This window comes from Onychomys torridus, chromosome 14, assembly GCF_903995425.1.
Source record: "Onychomys torridus chromosome 14, mOncTor1.1, whole genome shotgun sequence".
Classification (NCBI taxonomy): domain Eukaryota; kingdom Metazoa; phylum Chordata; class Mammalia; order Rodentia; family Cricetidae; genus Onychomys; species Onychomys torridus.
In genome coordinates this window covers 77734611-77755382 of record NC_050456.1, presented here as the reverse complement: position 1 = coordinate 77755382, position 20772 = coordinate 77734611, and the positions used below count along the sequence as shown (strand labels likewise).

At 46.3% G+C, this 20772-nt stretch overlaps 1 protein-coding gene across 9 annotated transcripts in view; it reads right to left on the bottom strand.

Annotated features, from left to right (window-relative positions):
- Ppp2r5c (protein phosphatase 2 regulatory subunit B'gamma) overlaps positions 1-20772 on the bottom strand; it is a 144574-nt gene that overhangs the window by 81187 nt on the left and 42615 nt on the right. For 2 of the 9 annotated variants that reach the window (XM_036206249.1, XM_036206250.1), the window contains exon 1: positions 19790-19987. The exons of 5 other annotated variants lie outside the window; for them this stretch is intronic. In XM_036206249.1, coding sequence (XP_036062142.1) covers positions 19790-19883 — 94 coding nt within the window. In that variant the 5' untranslated portion in view covers positions 19884-19987. Of the gene's footprint in view, positions 1-19789; positions 19989-20772 lie in introns of those variants that run through there. 2 more of the 9 variants (XM_036206252.1, XM_036206251.1) reach the window with 2 other exon arrangements.

Below are 20772 nucleotides of genomic sequence, written 5' to 3'. Positions count from 1 at the left end.
ATAGAGCCTGCAGTGGGACTGACACAGATAGAGCCTGCAGTGGGACTGACACAGATAGAGCCTGCAGTGGGACTGACACAGAGAGAGCCTGCAGTGGGACTGACACAGAGAGAGCCTGCAGTGGGACTGACACAGAGAGAGCCTGCAGTGGGACTGACACAGAGAGGGCCTGCAGTGGGACTGACACAGAGAGAGCCTGCAGTGGGACTGACATAGAGCCTGCAGTGGGACTGACATAGAGCCTGCAGTGGGACTGACACAGATAGAGCCTGCAGTGGGACTGACATAGAGCCTGCAGTGGGACTGACACAGATAGAGCCTGCAGTGGGACTGACATAGAGCCTGCAGTGGGCTACAGGGGGTTTGTTAACATCTGACTCCATACCATAGCAATCTGGACCACAGAACAATGTGGGGGCAATGCTAAGGCCAAGTCAAAGTCATCCTGAAAATGGAAGCCATCAGTAGTCAGTCTTCATTTGTTGGAGTTAACGATTTTAGGACGTTCTAGGCCCAGGCCAAGTGCTCACGTCCCTAGTCTCATTCAAGACCCATAGCTCTTTTTCAGGGAGACACTGTTATTATAGTTATCTTATAGAGCACCCAAGATGTTAGGTAACTTGCTCCAGGTCATACTAGCTAAGGGTCCGTGCCACTGAGTAAAGCCGAAAGACTGGCCGAGAATGCACCAGCAGAAAGGGGCTGGAGGCAGGGGGAGATTGCAGGGGGCAGCTGTGCTCTGCAGGCTGATCCTGCAGGCCAAGGTAGCTCCTGGGACGGGTGCCCCTGCATTGAGACTCCTGTGAGCCTAAAAGAAGAGCTGGGGAGATATCCTAAGAGCGGTCTTTGCAGACTGTATCCAAGGTTTCTTGTCCTTGGGGGCCCCTGCTCCAGCCACTTGCCAACTCCTCCTCTAAGACTTTTTACCACAGCTTTGTGGCCATGCCATTATTTGAGTTCTGCTTTGAACGGACACATTTTTGACTAAACTCTGTCCTAAGCAACAGTAACCCAAGAAATCACAGATTTAATGTGTTAATTATATATTTTCACATTTATTAGTATATAATTACTAAAACGAAATAGTGTTCACCTCTGAATTCCTTTAAAAATCTTCTCTGGTGCTGCCAACAGTGGTGTGTGCTGACCACACCTGGTGGCACTGGGCCATCCCACAGTGCAGAGGAAGGGACAAACAAGCCATCCTCTCTCTGCCTCCTTCAAAGATTTTCACAGTAACTATCCAACAGGTATGCAATTCAGGTTCCCAGCTGTCCCCTGAAGGAGGAAGAACATGACCTTAACCTTCATGGCTTTGTCCTCTTTTCCACCTAGCCTCTGCTGCCCCTTGCCAGCTGTGGTGGTTTGAATCACAACACAGGCTCCTGTATCTGCATGCTCAGTCCCTAGCTGATGAACTGTTTAGAAGGATTAGGAGGTGTGTCCCTGTTGGAGGAGGTGTGCCACTTGAAACTGGGCTTGGAGGCCCCAAAAGCTCATAGTAGGCCCATTCACACTCTGCTTGTAGACCAGGAAGTAAAGCTGTCAACCACCACTCCAGCACCTTGTCTGCCTGTGTGCTGCCATACTCCCCACCATGATGATAATGGACTAATCCTCTGAAACTGTAAGCCAGCCCCCAGTTAAATGTTTCCCTTTATAAGAGTTGTTGTGGTGGTCATGGTGTTTCTTCATGGCAACAAAATGCTAACTAAGACATCAGTGTTGGTTGGTAAGATAAGGACTGGAGATCTCAGGGATAGAATCTCTCTGGGTCCCGGACCCCATTGGGTCTATAAAGTTCTGCCTTCAAATCTACATCATATGATTGCCACTTAAAGGATGTTTCTGGGTAGATGCTAACAACAGGCAAATTCTTTCACTTACATGAGGAATATTCTACAGGGTTGTGTGTCCATTCCCATCAGTTGCATTCCCCACCCCCAATACTACCAAACAAACAAACAAAACAACAAAGACCTCCACTCAAAAGTTGAGTCAGTTCTGTACGCTGGTTTCTAGTTTCTAGGTCAAGGTCATTTTGGACATTTTTAAGACCAGCCCACACGACCTGAGACTCTGCCACTCACCAACAGATCTATGCAGATGTTCTGATTACTTATGTCAGATCAATTTTTTTGTTTTTGTTTTTTGAGACAGGATTTCTCTGTGTAGCTTTGTGCCTTTCCTGGAACTTACTGGGTAGCCCAGGCTGGCCTCGATCTCACAGAGATCTGCCTGGCTCTGCCTCCCGAGTGCTGGGATTAAAGGCGTGCACCATTACGGCCTGGCTATCAAATTTTTTCTATGGAAGTAGCCAAAAAGTAATAAAATGTCCCATGTCCTATTAAATGTGAGCTTTTTCACACATCAAGGCATTAAATCAATGTATAATAGACACTAACTGCATTAAATCAATGTATAATAGACACTAACTAACTTATCCACAAAGAGTATTTCACTTATGGTAAAGAGAAACCAAACTAACAAAATGAAGAAAACCAAAGCAATACACACCTTCCCCAAAGCTCAAGGAGCTGCTCCCCTGGGCTATGAACATCCCTGAGCGAGTTCTCACCCTCATGCCACATGGCACCACTGCTTTTTGCTGTTTACTTAAAACTTTTCAACACATACAAATGTGCTCAGAGTGGCTGGCCGGGTGGATGTGGCACACACCTTTAATCCCAGCACTTGAGAGACAGAGGCAGGTGGATCTCTGTGAGCTCAAGGCCAGCCTGGTCTACAGAGTATGTTCCAGGACAGCCAGGGCTACACAGAGAAACCTTGTCTCAAAAGACCAACAAAACAAAACAAATGTGCTTGGAAATGTCTGACGAATGTACACATATTTACAATAAGGCCTCATCATAGCCATACACCTACCCTCATGTTACCCACACACATACACATCCCTGCCAGGCCTCCCACCATGTCCAGCTGCTGAAAGGCTGGCCATCCCACAGAGGCCACCCTGATGGAAATACTTTTCCCCCTGTAACTGGGCAAGCACTATGGCAGCAGGAAGAAAGGAAAAGTCTAAACACAGAAGCTCTACTCAAATATCAGACAATGGTACTTGAGAGAAATACAAGATGTTTTCAAAGTATACACCTCTCTTCTCATTTTCAATGCTGGCAGCCAGAGCAATGGCTACCTCTAGCACTGATGGCCACCAAGAGCAATCACCTCAGAGTCAAGAGAGAAAGTGCAATTACAGTTAGCTAAATGGGCCTTCAAAACGCCCAGTTGTGCAGTGTGGCAGGATGTAGAAAGCCCTTCTGAGATGAGGTAAAGAACTGTGATAGTTAGAACAAACTTTGCAGTTTTCCCAAAGCAGAAAATATGTCTAACTTAGCTCCTAGTGATGATGATCCTCAGCAATCTACACAGTGTCTATATATTATACATGAGCAGAGTGCTCCAGGATCCTCAGCAATCTACACAATGTCTATGTACATGAGCAGAGTCTCCAGGATCCTCAGCAATTCACACGATGTCTATGTACATGAGCACAGTGCCTCATCAACAAATGCAATGTCTACACAGGTGAGCAGAGTGCTCCAGGATCCTCATCAACGCATATAAATGTCTACACGTCTGAGCAGAGTGCTCCCTGATGTTCCCCTGCTTCCCTTCCATACACAATGTCTATATGTGCAAGCAGAATGCTCCCTACATCTTTACCAACACACACACACACACACACACACACACACACACACACACACACACACTCACACACTCTCTCCCTCCCTCCCTCCCTCCCTCCCTCCCTCCACAAATGTGCAGAATGCTCTTCAGAACCACAGCATTACAATAAACCCACCACACCTTCCAGCTCCTACATAAACTATTTGGCTTTAGCGTTCCACTTCATAATGACTGCAGTTCAGGGTAAAATGTTTGATCTTGTTCACGAGAACCTGATCACCCAGGAAGCAGGTCATATCATCCTGGTGATATACCAATGACTACTTCTATTTTTGATTTAGAGAACTGAGAAGGCAGCTGAAGCTAAGCCTGGTTAGCAAATGGACTCAGAGAGCTGAGAAGGATAAATCATATCTGAGTGCAGACCAAGCCACTTTTGAATCTGTTCATTAACACTGTGTTTGGGTTTCCAATGTAAAGGACTGTCCCTAATTTCAAGATTGTCCTTTTGGGTATTAAAGTGGACTTTTTTTCCTGCTTTTTTCTTTCTTAATCTCACCAGTTGTAAGCCAGTGAAGTTCCAACTCCAGCCCACAGAACCAAAAATAGTATGTCCAGAGTTACCACATAATACTTCAAATGATTCATGCTATTTCAGAGTCCACATTTTATATGAAATATCCTAAAAATTCACAGGTCCCCCTCTCCTAGGGCTACTACTAGGTCTAGACATAATTTACCTTGTTATCGGATCAGATAAACTCACAGAACAGATTTCAAGGAAACTTTGTACTATTGACTGCTCTCAATATATCCTGGTTTGTTTATATGAAGATAGGAAAGCTATCTCACTTCTTCTTAAATGTATCCTTCTCAGATCTGATGGTGTTTGATGACTAGGATACCAATTTAACAGCCCCAATCCCAAGATTACAAGCATCTTGATAGCTCATTAGTAAGTTTCTTGTTGAAATTACAGACAGGTATGCCTCATTCACAGACTTCGTGGTACAGGTTTCAGATATAACTCCAGAGGTTCAAAGTTTTAATATTGATAAATGAAGTTCTGATAACCTGATACAGCATTGACTACAAACAGTTCTTAAGATTTTCAACCCTTCTGCCATGATGTAAATCCATTCCAGCTGTCTTACATGATACCCGCAGGTTCCTGGGAAAAGTTCTGCCACTGTATCAAGGAATCTGGTCTGATGAAAACTAACGATCTCCAGAGCCCATTTTTGACCCCACCTAATTTTTTAGCGTATTTTGCAGATTCACTCTTCCCGCTTGGCCTCCAAAGAAACAGCAGAGGCCATGGCTTCTGTACTCTTGATCTGACATGCCGTTTCCCCCAAGCTCCTGGAACACCACTGCTGCAGCCTGCCTCCTCAGCTCCCTCAAGGAACAGAGGTCTGAGATCTCCTGCTGCTGTGCATGACTCCCAGCTTCCCACTTCGCCCTTTGTCAGCTTGAAGCAATCTCAAGAATTCAGCGCCCTGTTTCCCGACTTGCTATAGATTAATCACTTTTTACAATACTAAAACGGAGGAGTGTTAATTTCTGACCCACCCTTGGGGCCGCCCTGCATCCTGACACAAAAGCCTGATTTAAGGAAAAACCCCTCTCCTCCTCCTCCTCCTCCTCCTCCTCCTCCTCCTCTTCTTCTTCTTCTCTCTCTCTCTCTCTCTCTCTCTCTCTCTCTCTCTCTCTCTCCATTCCCATGAGGTGTGCACCCTCGACCCCTCTCCTCCCACTTTCTTTCTGTCTCTTTTCCTATCTTTCTCTTCATGGCTCTATTATAATAAACTTATTTCCACATGGATGCAGTGCCTGGGGTATGAGTGGCTGTCAATTCACATGATGCCACCTGCTGTTGCATCTGCCAGGCATGTTTCCCTGCACTCATGGGATACCCTGGCCCAGCCAGTGGGGGTCCCCTGTGCACAATATCATAACAAACAGTGCCCTTGTTCTTCCTTTGGATGGAGTTGCACAGGGTTTAGGACATGACTGAGCCCAGTTCCAGTGGAACTAAGAGTCTGTGAGCACCTCAGGAAGTGAAATGGATTTCATCATGATGGACAAGCCTGATGGGAACCAAATCCATGTCAAGATCAACGGAAAAGGGCAGCAGGTTTGAAGAGGACACAGGACCTGTGAATCAGATTATATCACTTGACACACACACACCCCAGCCCTCCATAGACGGGACGCCTGGCCTCTGGTCTAGAGAGGTTAGAGGCAGGCAGGGAGACAGTCTTCTCAATTGAGAACTCAAACAGCAGCTACTCTCCCATGCTCACTTGGAGGGCGTGAAGCCACAGGGTCACTCTACTTGCTTCCTACTAGTCTCCCACACAGCCAGACAGTCAGTTTTACCCTGAACTGTAACCACTAAGTGCAAAGAGGTTTTCATGAGAAATCCTTTAGGTTTCAGAAGCAGACAGATCTGGCAAGTGGGCTTTCACCTCAGACTCAGAGGTGCTCCTTAGGAGTGTGGGTGGCCGTCTTCATCACCGACTTGACCTGGGGAGGTCACAGGAGAGAGATAGGGTGTGTTGACAAACAAATCCTAAAAGTATCAAACCACCTGGGAAAGAAGACCAAAATTACAGGAGTCACACTTCCTGAGTTTAGAACTGTGCAGCAGAGCCAGAGTAACCAAGACAGCGGTGCGGACTGAAGACAGGGAACAATGGAATGGAGTCCGGAGCCCAGCAACAGCCTCCTGTTTAAGGTCCACTGACTTTCAGCAAGTCCTTTAAATCTGTTCAATGGGGCAAGGAGTACATATCTAGACAAATGATAATGGGAGAACAGGGTATTCACAGGCAAAAGAGTGAAGGCCACCTTCATCAATACTGTAAATAAGAACCAACTCAACACTGATCAAAAAGGCCTAGATACAAGTTGTACAATGATGTGACTCTCAGAAGGAAACGGGTAAACCCTAGGGTTCTGTAAGGTCCTTGTATGTGATTCACAGAGCACAGGCAGCAAGAAGAAGCAGCCTTTGTGCAGACTAGAACTTCTCTACTGCAAACCGTGAAGACACCCGGAGAACAGGACAATACCTGCAAAGCCTCTGTCAGCAGGGGCTGTGCAGTCACACTGCCACTGGCCACACCCTTCCGGCCTTTCCCTCTTCCAAGTCCTGGGCCCCTCCCCTCTTTGTTCTAGCTTCCCATTTATTGTCCTACCCTGCTAAGGTCTCCTCTCTTCAGCATCAGGAAGGCCAAAACCATGAGGGTCAGTTTCCTCCTTTAAATCCCCTCCCACCCAGAAAGTGCAGGTGCCAGCCAACAGGGGAGGCTGCGAGGGTTGAGCCTCTTCAGAAGAGCTGCTTTTGACCACCTCACCATTCACCTTGAAAACAAAACCAAAAACGAACAGGCCTACCAAGTGCATGCAGCAAGACAGTTCATTCAATTAAATGAACACAGAAATGAGAGATCAGCTAACCCAGAGGGGCAGAGCATGAGCCAAACCTCGCCAGGGGCTGACCTCAACACTCCACCTGCTCTGTTGCCTCGGCAAAGGAGCACACGCCAGCCAGGTGGGGCAAAAACTGAGAGGGCCGGCCTGGCCAGAAGCTTCCGGCCAGTCTCAAATCCAAAGCCAGGATGGTAGTGCCTCACTAGTTCATTCTCTCCAGCTACTTGGGTAAAACTACTGCATTCATCACCTCCAAGACCACAGGGACAGCAGTGCCCTGGTGATTCGATAATCAAACCACACTGGTAGCCTGGCCCTCCCTTGTGAGAGGACACAGTGGCACTGGACATCGCTGCTCTGAATCCCACCTTCCACTGGCAGCCCACGCTGCGCTTTTATCAGTCCTGTAAGGGATGCTGCTCTGCTACTTACTCAATACAAACCCCTTCCTGGTCTGAGCACCCTCACACCAACTCATCAATTAGCTTTGTCAAATGTCAGTTCCTGCCCTTTCCCTCAGTGCCTCTGGAAGCTGGCAGAGGCAAACACTTGCAGTACCTGTAACACGACCAGTCTAGCACCGAGCAGATGGCCAAGCACCATGATTTCTAAATACTCACCTAATAAAGGACATCCAACTTTATGTGGGCACAGGCAGGAAGTCAAGACTCCGTTCTGCTGTCCTTCCCATGTATAGTTTCATTTCATTTGAAGGGAGCTCAACTACCTAGTCTGAGGTTCACACTCATTTGGTACAGTGAAGGCTGCAGGGCTGCCATGCTACCGACAGTGCAGGGTATGAGAGCAGGGAAGGGGGAGGAGATGGGCAGGAATACAAGCTCATGATGCTTCTACTGCCATGTCAACCTCTCTTGGCGGTACATATCAAGAAATGTTTGTGTCTATGACCATTTCTCCTTCGACAAACTCATTGAAGATAGAGCCTGCTTTCAGAGGAAGATGTCTCTATTCTACAAGACCCCACTCTACTTAGCCACCAGCACGAGGAAGAGAGTTACCATAGTGCCAGACTCTTGGAATGACATTAACCATCTTTACCAGGAACAATGTCAAGTTCAGCATGGAAGTACTTAACTTCCTTGCCAGCTGTGCTTAACAATCCAGCTAGACAGTGGATCTCTCAGGATAGCTGAGCTCCTTAACTCAAGGGGAGGCAGCTCATGATGGGCACCGGTGCCATGCACTGCAGTCAGACACTGGATACAGCTACACAACCTAAAGCCTTGTCAAGTTAATTTCACCCATAACCACATAACACTTGGGAAGAGCCTTACCTTCGTGCCCCAGGATCTGCATCTTGTATTTTTCGAGATGACACCATCAGATTGACTAGCCTGTTTCGGTATCCTGCACTCTACATCACTGTAAACACATCAGACAGAGCTCTGTAGAGATCTCTGCGATAAAGGAACCTGCAAGAGCAGCTTCCCATGCTCAGCCAGAGTGTGAGCCCAGAACTGTGAGTCAGAAAGCCCAAGGCCTCTGTCACCAACTGCTCCAGGACCTCAGGCAATTTGGCGAACTCTCTGCTCTGAATTCCACAACTGTAAAAATGGGGCTAATAACACCTGTTTACTACCTCACAGGAAAGAGGGCGACTGCTAATGAACACTTGCAAGGAGCTTTGAAGATGAAAAAGGTTCCTGGGTGCTAATGACGGCAGTGAGGGTCACTCCGCTCTCACTGGGAGCCACACAGCACACTGGCTGCTCCCAGGAAGCTGTTCTCCCAAACTTTTTGCTTAAGCAATATGAAGAACCCTGGAGAAGATGAAGATGGTGATGCTTGGCACACTGGGTGGTAGGAAGAAGCCCAGCGCCGACGGCTCTCCCAAGGGGCTGGGGCTGGTGGGTAAATATTGACCCAGGCGGCCTGTCTAGTTTCTATGGATGCCACAGTTAAGGCTATTAACTTGGCTGATAAGTCTCTGCTTCCTGCCAAAGAATTCTTTACTGAACATGCGTCTTAAAGTCCCGTCCCCCCCCCCCCCCCCCCGCCTTAACATTTAAATGTGAAATGCACGGTCAAAATTACTTTGCTGCTCCAAGTTTAGTCCATGATTCTCACACAGGCTTTCTTCTCTTTGTAAAAAATAAAAAGGTGAAAAAGTCTCAAATAAGCCAAGGGCTCGTGCTCACGTGCTGCACTAAATGAGGCAGTAAGGCTGAAGGGGTTAGCTGATGTTTGGACTTACCAAACAAAACACATGTGCACACACACATACCCCATCGGTCGTTTTTCCAACCTAGGAAGGCAGGAGAGCCTGTGTTTGGTCATTTGGTTGAATAATGATAAATCCAGCTCACACAAAAGTCAAACACAAAACTTCATGATCAATATTTTAAAGCCCACACTTAAGATTTATTTATTACATATACAGTGTTCTATCTGTCTGTATCCCTGCAGGACAGAAGGGGGCACCAGATCTCATTACAGCTGGTTGTGAGCCACCATGTGGGTGCTGGGACTTGAACTCAGGACCTCTGGAAGAGCAGCCAGTGCTCTTAACCTCTGAGCCACCTCTCCAGCCCCCAAAGCCCACACTTAAATATGTATAAAAAGGGAAAACAAAACAGCAGAATTCCTACTAGTAGTATGTCATTTAAATGAGTCACACCCCACCCCAGAAGTTGATCTGCCTCAGAAAACCTCAGTTTCAATATGTGATGGCCTCAGCTGCATCCAGGAAATAAGTCAGGATAACTAAAGTTGGAGTTGAGCCCTCAGGAGGCTGAGGCTAGCTTGACAGTCTCAAGTTCGAGGCTAACCTCAGAGAACGGAGTTTTTACTCAGAGTAAGAGAGGAGGAAAGGCAGCGTAAAGGAAAAAAAAAGAATATACATTTAGCTTTAGCTTGTTTGTTTTGTTTCCCTACAGCACTGGGGACTGAACCCAAGGCCTCATACAGGCAAGCACCTCAACATTGAGTTCTGTATCCTTAGCCCTAACTGTGTCTATACATTTTGCTGTTGTTTCGGAGTAATACAAATGCTGTATGAGTGCATACGTGAGGATACACCCTTCTGTGTGGTGGGAAGGAAGGCAGAGGAGGACACTGGGTGTCTTGCTCCATCACTCTAGCTTCCTCCTTTTAGACGGGGTCTCTTACTGGTCCTGAAACTGGGCTTGCAACAAGACAGCCCCAGTGAGCCTCTTCTCCCTGGTCTCCACCCCACAGTGCTAGGGTTACAGCCACATGCACAGGGGCACACCCAGCTTCTTACATGAGAGCTGCATCTGAACTCAAGTCCTTGTGCTAGTGAGCTTCAAGTGCTCTTCCCTACTGAGCTCTCTCTCTAGCTTCCCAAACTTCTTTTAGCACAGTGCCATTTGTGATTTAATTGTGAGGGAAGACTGAGTCAGATAGAGTGGCACATGCTTATAATCCTAGCACTCCAGAGGCTGAAGGTGAAGGGTGCTGGACTTGAGAGCAGCTGGGCCTATACAGTGAGGCTCTGTCTCAAGAATACCCCAAACAAACCAACCCCTCCTGGCGGGCACCTCCAGAAGGACAAAGGAGAACTCTGCTCAGCCTCACTGTGCTTCTCATTTTCAAATGTTACCCTGCAGTTTCAAAGTTCCTTTCTTTCAGCGCCCATGAAAATAAGGAATCTGATGGGATGCATTTGTAAACAGAACAGGCTCAGGTCTGAAGACCTAAGAAACGGAAGCCCACATCTCCAGGCTGTGAAGAGGGAGACAGGCCCCATGCTGAAACTAGAGCAGGAAGGGGTTGCTCTGCTTTGTCTCTCCTGACACCTGTTCAAGGACTGCAGAGCATGAGTCCTGGCTGTGCCCAGGCAGCAGCAGATGCTACACTTGCCTCCTCCTTCCAAATGCTTACTGAAAAATTTCAATCCAATTTACAGAAAGGCAGGGGAGACTGAACCAAGAGTTTATGCTCTGTAAGTATAAACAGTACAAGATGGGATTACAGAAGTGACACCAGCTCAGGGCACTGCCCAACTACTAAAAGTTTGCAAAGTTTTGGATCCTCAAATTCCTTTCATCTTATTTCTTTCCCTTAATAACTTTTGTGTGGATAAGTAAACATAAGCACAGAAAAAGGTTTGTAACTGCACACAGCAAATTGCAAACTAGTGGCAAGCACTTTTTAGGTAGAAACCATGCAGAAGGTAAAGACGAGGTCAGGGAGAATTTTGGCTTTAGTTCTAAGTAAGAAAAATACAAAGGTGGCTGTGTTCATTTATGGATCAAATGAAACGGATTCTAAAAACAGATTTCTTAAAAGAAAAAAGGAAACTAAGGCATGTGGGAGTCAGTGAGCCCCGAACATTCACCCCGCATGGCCAGAGAGCCCCTTTCCACGATTATGGGGTTAACTGCTTGGTTCACTGAGCCTATGTTGTTGGATTTGAGTGGAAACACACAAGACACTGGAAAACATTCCTGGTCAGGGCTAGAGACTCCATGGGGTTAAGCTTTCTGACTTTTGTGGTGTCAGGACCCACTTACCCACTTATGGTGTCAGGATCTAGATGAAGACCCAAAAGAGCTTTGATTAGATGTGTTACTTCCAGAGAGAGAGGCCACATAGGAGAATTTTTATAGTGTCATCTTCTTCTTAAGTTATCAACAGGCCTACTTCATGTCAGGCCACACCTTTACTAAAATTAATTTATTTTTTAAAATAAGGGGAAATGGAACTATTGTATACTTTTGTATAGGTCTTTGACAACAGACAACAGAAGGTAGGTAGATTTGCATGGCTGCTTCTGTATTCAACTTCCTGTGGTAAGTTGTTTTGGTTGAGGGGTATGGGAAACACACACACACTCTCTCTCCCTCCCTCCTTTTCTTTCTCTCTCTCTCTCCCCACGCCCTCTCTCTGGCCAACAGGAACACTTAGTTGGAAAAGGAGGCTACTTTAACAGCTTGAGCATTTTTAATAGTCTTTGATCCTACCTCAAATTCAAGAAGTGAGAGCTACTGCTGTATTTTACTTTTGTTGTTGTTTGATTTTTTGAGACTGTCTTTCTCTTTAGCCCAAACAAGCCTAAAGCTCACAGTGATCCTCCTGCCTCAGCCTCCCAGACTTACACAAGCATGATCCACTATACCTGCTCAACAAGTGCTATCTTCTTAAATGCTGGCTGCAGTGTGGAATCTAATGCCAAACTGATGAGTTCTTCAGTCATCTGGAACTCCACTGGTGTGCAGTGCAGAGTCAATGGCTCTGCTGCCAGCACTGGTGTGCAGTGCAGAGTCAATGGTCTGCTGCCAGCACTGGTGTGCAGTGCACAGTTAATGGCTCTGCTGCCAGCAATGGTGTGCAGTGCACAGCCAATGGTTTGCTGCCAGCGTGCTTTGTGCTGTTGTTACATACTGGTAACTAAGTTATACAGACCTCCCACTATAAGTGAACAATGCCACCAATCCCAGCAGGACAGTCTTCACTGGGGAGCTGTCATACTTACAATGGTAGATACAAATTTTTCAAAATCCATACTTGGTTTGAATGCTAAAATTTTACCAGAAGAAAAAAAAATAGTGTCACGATTGTTTCCTTTGAACTGATAAGCTTACTTCTTGGATATCTGAAAAAAAATGTGCCAAATGTTCGTGTCATAAACACAGTGTAGCTCTTGTTATTTCAAGTAAAAATGATGGCCCCAAGGAAAGCGGCTAGAGCATTAAGCCTGCAACTCAATTCACCAAGATGGGGTGTAACCCCAGGATGGCCAAAGCCGTCCTTCATGCTGAAATGCCTTTATGTGAGCCTTGCATTTCCTCCTACAGACTTGAGAAAGCATGTGTCAGAGTAGGATTTTTCTAAAATTAATAATTTCACACTTCATCAAGGACGCTCTTAGGTTAGACAGGCATGTGCATGGCCAAGTGCACGGTGGCCACTAGCTGGACATTGCTACTTCGTTCTATGAAAGCAGCTGTTTACCCAACATTGCTTCACCATCAGGCCAACGTCCACACATTGATTTTCCTAGGAAGGCAGCATTTCAACTACCAGCAAGGAGTATCTGCAGACTCCTTGAAGGTAGCTCTACAACTCTGGGGTCCCTGGTGTGTGTGGTTCTCTGTAGACTGCAGACAGGCCTGTCACAGCCAGGCCTGTGTATGTGGCTCTCAAGTGTGTTTGGCTTACACCTTCTCCCACCTCTTCTTTGAGGTCTCCAAGACTGAAGGGCCAGCAACTTCAGGGTTATGACTGTTCCCTAGAATGGAACATTACTGTTCTCAGGATTTTATAAATTAAAACACTACAATTTAGAAATAGTGCTTATGAGTAACACAGACAAAATAATTCAGCATATAATAAAAGCTGTCACGTGCAAATAGATGGTAAAATCCCAACCAATAACATATCAAACTCTACTAAATATCACAATATTAAAAATTAAAACGGCAAGACATAAGCTTACAACTACAATCTCACTTGGTTCAAATACTGCCTAATTTAAAAGGCAAAAGATGAAATAATCTAGAAGGAAAACAGAATATAATACTTCCTAACTACACAAAACAGCATTAGGTAGGCACAGTGGCACATGTCTACATGTCCACAGTCCCGAATTCGTAGGAAACCGGAATAGGAGGGCTTCTTAAGCCCAAGTTTGAGACTAGCCTGGACAACATGGTAAGACCCCATCTCAAATAAAGGGAAAAAAAGTCAATATAAAAAAGGATCCATCCCTGAGGGCTCCAATGAAATTTCTGTAAGTCATAGCTGAAACATCAGACAGCAACATTTACACTCAAAACCCAACTGGGAAATGATGCTGCTATCTGGGAATGGTCACAATCAGCATCACTAACTTCTAAACCAATGTGTCTTAGTTAATGCTAAGACTACTTCAAAACAGTTAAAAATGTAAGTGTGAGTTCTTAGTTTGGGCTTGACAGGATGAAGGAGGCTGGATGACGGGTTAGTGCATGCTTGACAAAGGCCATGGAGGTGGCAGCTGGGATTACCTAGCAGATAATTTTATACACCTGCACAGGGTACTGAAGATGCTATTCTAGGGTGGCAACAGGCAAGAGATGAGAAGGCTTGGTAAGGGAGAGACAGAAAGACCTCATGAGCTTCAAGAGGAGCAAACATCCAGGTGCCCCAGCTGTAACTGTGGTTACCACAGGTATCCCACAAAAGATAGCCACCACCAACACTTGGAGGGTCTTACAACAAACAGTCCAGGAACCATTTTAAGCAACCGATATACATTTCCATGTTTATCCCTCAAAAACACCGGAGAGGCAAATCAGATTATTATTCCTATTTCTAGGCACAGGGAGGGTCACATGTGTCTAAAATAACCAGTGTTTCAGTGGCACCAGGCCCTACCCTCACTTTTATCCTTACCCTGAAGCTCAGAGGGAAACTTGGTTTTATCTCCTCGTGTACCTTAAAGGCAGAATATGAATGCTGTCAATATCAAACCAAGTATACACCCCAAAATACCACACGGGGAGCAGTGCAGCCACTGTGAGTCAGCAACCAGGGAGTAAAGCGGCCAACAGACATGACAGCTGCTGGCCACTTTGGGGACGATTTCTATGCTGCGGACCAGTCCTTCATACACGGCCAAAAGCATGGCTTTTCTAACGTACTTCTTTCAAACATTATGAAAAACTTAAACCTATGCAGAAGTGAATGGATACTGGGGTGTCTTCATCCCTAGATCCTATACTGTTTGTATCGGCATGCCATCTTAGACTTAATGTCCCCTCGACTCTCTGAGTAAGTTGCAGAGATCCTGACAGTTCACTGATAAATACCTCCGTCCGCACTCCCCGGCAGTAAGTTACAATGTCACATCTTTACTGTACCTGGAGAATCCTACACACACAGCACCAGGGTTCTCCAACTGCCCCAAACCACAGCTACAGTTTCACCTACAGGACTGTGTCACACATAGCCCAGGCTGGCCTTTAACTTAATAAGCATCCCATGTAAGTCCTGAATTTTTTATCTTTTTACATCAGTCCTTCCAGTGTCAGAATTACAGGTGTGCACCCCCACACACAGCTTGATTTCGTAGTTATTTTAGTAACATTTCAAGTATGTTTTGGGGGATGTGTATATGTACGCCAGAGGTCAGAGGACAATGTTCAGGATTCAGCTCTCTCCTTCCAGCACGTAGGTCCCTGTGATGGAACTCAGATCACCAGGCTTGAAGTATTTCCCACGGAGCCATCTCACCGGCCCCTTGATTTGTGTTTTCCAAACAAAAAGCTGATCTAGATCTACTTGCTGCATTTAACCATTACACTTTAGCCTGCATTCTTAAACCAGGATTTTTTGGCTTATGAATAATTCAAGGACCTAAAATAAAACCAGGCCTCTATCTGCTTGTACAGTGTTGTGTCCTTGCTTGCTTTGGGCAGTGTCTCTTCAAGATTAAAAAGGAAACTTTAAATTTTTTTCGAAATTACATAAAAAAAATCTGTGTGTGTGTGTGTGTGTGTGTGTGTGTGTGTGTGTGTGTGTGTAAGTGTCCCCCAACCTTGCAGTTCTGTGAAAGAAGCTGTGCTGAGCTCTGACTACTTAGACTCACTGCATTTCTATGGTCCTACAGACGGTACTCCCTTCTCTTCAGGAAAAAATGGAGATAATAATGTCTTCTAGTACTGGAAGGACTCAAAAGGGAAAGTGGGGCAGATGGATGTGGCCTTGGTCGTGGCACTAACCAGGACAGTCAATGTGCCTTCTGCCTCTGGGACAGACACCTGAGGCAGTAGCCCCAGACTAAGCCCTCCAGGCTGGGTGACACTGAGGTTGAGACCCAGCAGGGTTCCTGAGTGAGTCATGATTAATATATCTCAATGAAAGAATTCAGGAAATGGCTTTTGCTATAAGGCGAGAACCACATGAGTAGGCCTTCTCCCCAAGTCCAAGGGCAGAACTAATTACTGCAAAGGTGTGCAGCCTTCACGAACAGCCCTTCCCAGGAGGCCGTTTGTTCTTAGTCACTCTCCACACCATCAGTGACCCACAGGAAACAACTTTGAGTGCAGCACCAGCACAGGGAGGGTGCACAGGTGCATTCCTGTGCTCTACCCAGAGCTGAACCACTCGGAGGGTGCGTGATAGACAGCAACCCAATGAACTGTTCAGAGGAGGAATCCTTTACTCTTTTAAGTCTTATTCTGGCAGTCTTTCTCCCTTGTTTGAAGAATGTAAGTAACTCAGCTGGGTGTAGTGGCACACACCCTTAATCCCAGCACTTGGGAGGCAGAGGCAGGTGGATCTCTGTGAGTTCAAGGCCAGCCTGGTCTACGAAGCAATTCCAGGGCAGCTAAGGCTACACAGAGAAATCCTGTCATGAAAATCCACCATCACACACACACACACACACACACACACACACACACACACACACGCGCACACAAGTGTAACAGTGGATCCCATTCTCATTCTCATCAGTGCTCACATAACACACGCCTTGAGTGTGCCCTGAATTCAGTCGCCCACCCATGCTGCACAGTTACTGTCAACACAGCAACAGATTGTTCTAGGAAATAGAGGCTGAGGTCGACTTCTTCACTTGCTTCCTGCATGGTTTCTTCCTAAGTTCTTATTGGCAAAGTGAACATCAACCAACCCATGGCCCAGCAAGAACTTGTGAGAGACCAGGATTCCCATAACTAGACTTCCACTTCCCAGGAGAAAGAAGCTACCATAAAAAGAACTGCCTGCTTTCCAGCTTTCCACCAGGCTTCCCTACCATCACCCAGGAAGTTTACTGGAGATTAATCAGCACAAGTTGACAGGTGGGAGACAGGAAAGGTTCTAGGCTGCCTATCCTGCTTCCTTCTCTGGTCACTGGCATCTTCCTGGCTGAGCTGTCCCTGCCTAAACCTGGCCCTGAGGTGGGTCAGCTGAGCTCCAAGGAGCAGGAGAGGCAGGACTGGAAGCTTCAGGAATCGTGTTCTACTGGTCTACACAGGCAACACAGACAAGCAGGAGTAGCCTAGAACACAGCAGCAGCCTGTGATCCATGAGTAAATCTAGCCTGCTATCTACTTGTGTAAATAAAGCTTTTTTGGACAACAGACAAGCTTTGCTTACCTCTGTGGCTGCTTTTGCTCAGGGCCAAAATATTTACAGTCTGAACTTTACTTGAAAAAGGGCCAAATCAGCCTAGACCTTTGCTGTCCAATTGGACAACCCCTGGCTGACACTTATCTAAAATAAAGAATTCAATTTATCAGCTGTACATTTTCAGTGCTTGATGGTCACATGTGGCCACAAGCTAGCACAGAGTGCATTCCCATCATGGCAGGCTATTCTCTTGGATAATGCTGCAAGTGCAGGATCTAAGTCATCCAACTAAATTTACAGCCAGGCCCTCCCCCTTAGAGGCAGTTAGGGCTGTGCAGGTTAAACTATATCCCTTTTACACTTGAGTTTTCAGGAATGGCAAATTCGACACATTAACCACTATCAGTGTCAGTAGTTGCCAAACTACCCGGGACTGCAAATCTGAGTAGTGTTCCTTGATTATTTGACTGCCCCCCCACTCCAGTGCAGCACACCACAGTGAAATTTGCATGTTCCAAGTTAGGACCAGCCGCTTGTACATGGTCCTGACAAATATGAGGTGTGTAAAATGAATAAGAAATGGACAACTAGCCGGGCAGTGGCAGCAGTGGTGGCGCAAGCCTTTAATCCCAGCACCCGGGAGGCAGAGACAGGCAGATCTCTGTGAGTTCGAGGCCAGCCTGGTCTACAGAGCAAGTTCCAGGAAAGGCACAAAGCTACACAGAGAAACCCTGTCTTGGAAAAAAAAAAAAAAAAAGAAGTGGACAACTGTCATGCAAAAAAGGGCCTTGGGTTGGACAGACTGACAAGGGCACTGGGGAGCAAACCCTAACCCTCTAGCAAGATACTCTGCCACGGTCACATTTTAAATATTTTAAAGGTTGCTAACAACAAAACAGCCTCCTGGATTTGGACTCTTGGTCTAACCATTTAAGGCTCTGTGATCTCTGGGTGAGAGACCCTGTCTTAAAAGGAGAGGGCCCAGCCCTCGGGGTCCTTCCTTCCCAGTCCCTGCTCCCTTTGTCCCTCTCCTGCTGGGCTCCTTTGGGGAAGGGGCTGCATGTTAGTCACTTGGCTCACAGCAACCACCTTTAGCAAGTTCAAGACAATTAGAAGTTAAGGCGACTGCTTTAAGAAGTCTTTAGTAGGAAATGAAGTGTTCTTGGAGATTTAAAATGAGAAGCTAGCCCACCTGTTTGCATTACAAGCTAGTTTTAGGCAGTTACAGGTTCCCCCTTCTTAAAACCTCAAGTCCCTTCAGGGTCAGGCACTTCACGACTGTCCTCAACAATTAGATACTGAACTAAGAGGGGGCAACTCCATGATAGACACAGAAAGTTTGAAACTAACAACAAGGCCCTCACAAATTAATGACTCTATTTATACAATATAAAATCAAATGATTCCATTTCAGAACAAATCCATGATTCAAAGAAGAACTAGAGTATCAGTGTCTTAATAGGAACCAGAAGGCTCACAAACCACATTTGTTGTGGCTGGAGAGATGGCTCGGTGGTTAAGAGTACTTGTTGCTACTGACCTGGTTCAGATCCCAGCACCTGTATGGTGCTTCAGAGCTATCTATAACTCCAGTTCCAGAGAATCTGATGCCTTCTTCTACCTCTGTGGACACCAAGGCACATGTGCACATACATAGATGCAGGCAAAACACACATACACAAAATAAAATAAAATAAAAACAAAAACCTGTTAGCCATAAGGGACCTTAAATGTGTTAATATTGGCCTTCTATACATAATCCAGTCATGTTACTGCTAACTAGCCAATGGTTCAGAATCAAAATACAAAGCTGCCTGGGTCATGCAGCTCAGGCACCTGCAGTTCCCTGTAATCACCCTCAGCTTCTTCCTGGCTGTTTTACATTTAGCCATTGTGAAGCCAATTTCTACAGCATCTCAAGGTGGGGGAGGGTGGAGAAAAAGCTGCCGATTTGCTTCCCACAGTCTGGACATTCCTGTGACCTATATCCACACTAAAAACTTGTTGCCCTTTCAAATCTTAACAAAGCCTTTGTAAATGCAAAGCGTTTCCTAAGGCTGCACTAAAGCGAACAGCTAACATTTAAGACCAGAAGCCCAGCAGATCTCAGGATCTCAAGCACGAGCCTATTTCCCTTCAAGGTAGAGTACACATCCTCCAAAAGGAAGTTCTCTTCTGATCAATTCTGCACATTCTCTGCCCACAGTTCATCCTTAATTCAGAGCCATGTCCCCGGCAAAACCCTTGCAGTATTAAACAACATCAACACCACGGTAACATAAACTCTGTGAGTGGACAACTTGGCCAGGCCCGCCAGCCCGCCTCTCCTTCCTTCCCCCACCCAAGACCTTCCCCGGGCAGTGACTTCACATCCTTTGACATCAGCACAGCCTCGAAAGGGGGATGGGAGAGCAGGCAGAAAGCAGAAAAACCAGCTTTGAACTCTGCGTGCAAGGCCTCCCGAGCCTCAGGCCCCGTAAGTAATGTGTAGAATGCCCACCGATCAGAGGTGACACCCTGGCCTGCTCAGGGGCAGTCCCATCTACGTGGAGGGGGTACTGCTGGATAGACTTCCTGCTTTTCCTATCCAAAGCACAATAGCCATTTATTAACTACCCACGGAAGGTTCCGGTCAGTAGAACACACAATAACTCACCTCGAATGTGGAGAAGGGCCACGGGCTGGAAAGGCCCGTTGGAGCTGGCCGCATCCACCACCATCCCGCTGCCCGCCTTATTACATGTCAACATCTAGGCTCCAGCGGGAAGGGCGCTGTACTCCTTAAGGCAAGAAACCAGCCTCCATTTTAGTTTAAAAAAAAAAAAGACAAACTGAAGCTCTCTGCAGCTGGAGGGAACTGGCTGCTTCGTGATGTCAGTGGGCATGGAGCTCGCTGATTGGCTGGAAGCTGCAACTTAAAATGACACTGGAAAAAAAAAGCCTGCAAACGGAAAGAGCGTTCTGTTGGCTGTCAGTGTGTATGTGTGCAGTAAAAGCCTGGGCATTTTCCGGCTTTCTACAGTCTTCATTTCTCACTAACTTTTAGGCAAGGATCCCAGCTCTCAGGGGATGGCACCAGAGGCCACAAGCCCGATCAGAAAGTGAGAGCAACCAGAAAAAGGAAGCATATGTATGCATGTTCTCCGTGATTCTACCAATTCAGTACCACCTTATACCCACTTGTACTGTACCCTCTACCTCCCAGCTCTTATTTCACTCTTTTAGTAGTGTGGGTTTTTTGTTTTTTTTTTTTTTTCCATAGTAGGGGTTGAACCTAGAACCTAGGGCCTGGTGCTCCTAGAAAAACCTCCCGTTACTAAGTTCTACCCTGGTCCGAGGAGTCACTTTAGGAGCATTTTGGTAGCATTGTAGCATTGTGGCAACCTAGTTTTTTAAAAAAGTAATGGCTATTTAAATATTACAAGACTCCAATGGATTAGTTCCCAATCTCGTGCTCCGCCTCCTCCGTACTAACAACAGGGATAGCAAGTGAGGGATTTATAATCAGGACACAAGATTTATTCCTGAGACAGTTTTCACTCCCAGCCCCAGAAAAATGAGGGTTAAAAATCTATGCAAGAGCTGCTTAATAGTCAATAGCCAGGAAGTGCTACAGATGCCTATGAGACTCTTTAAAAG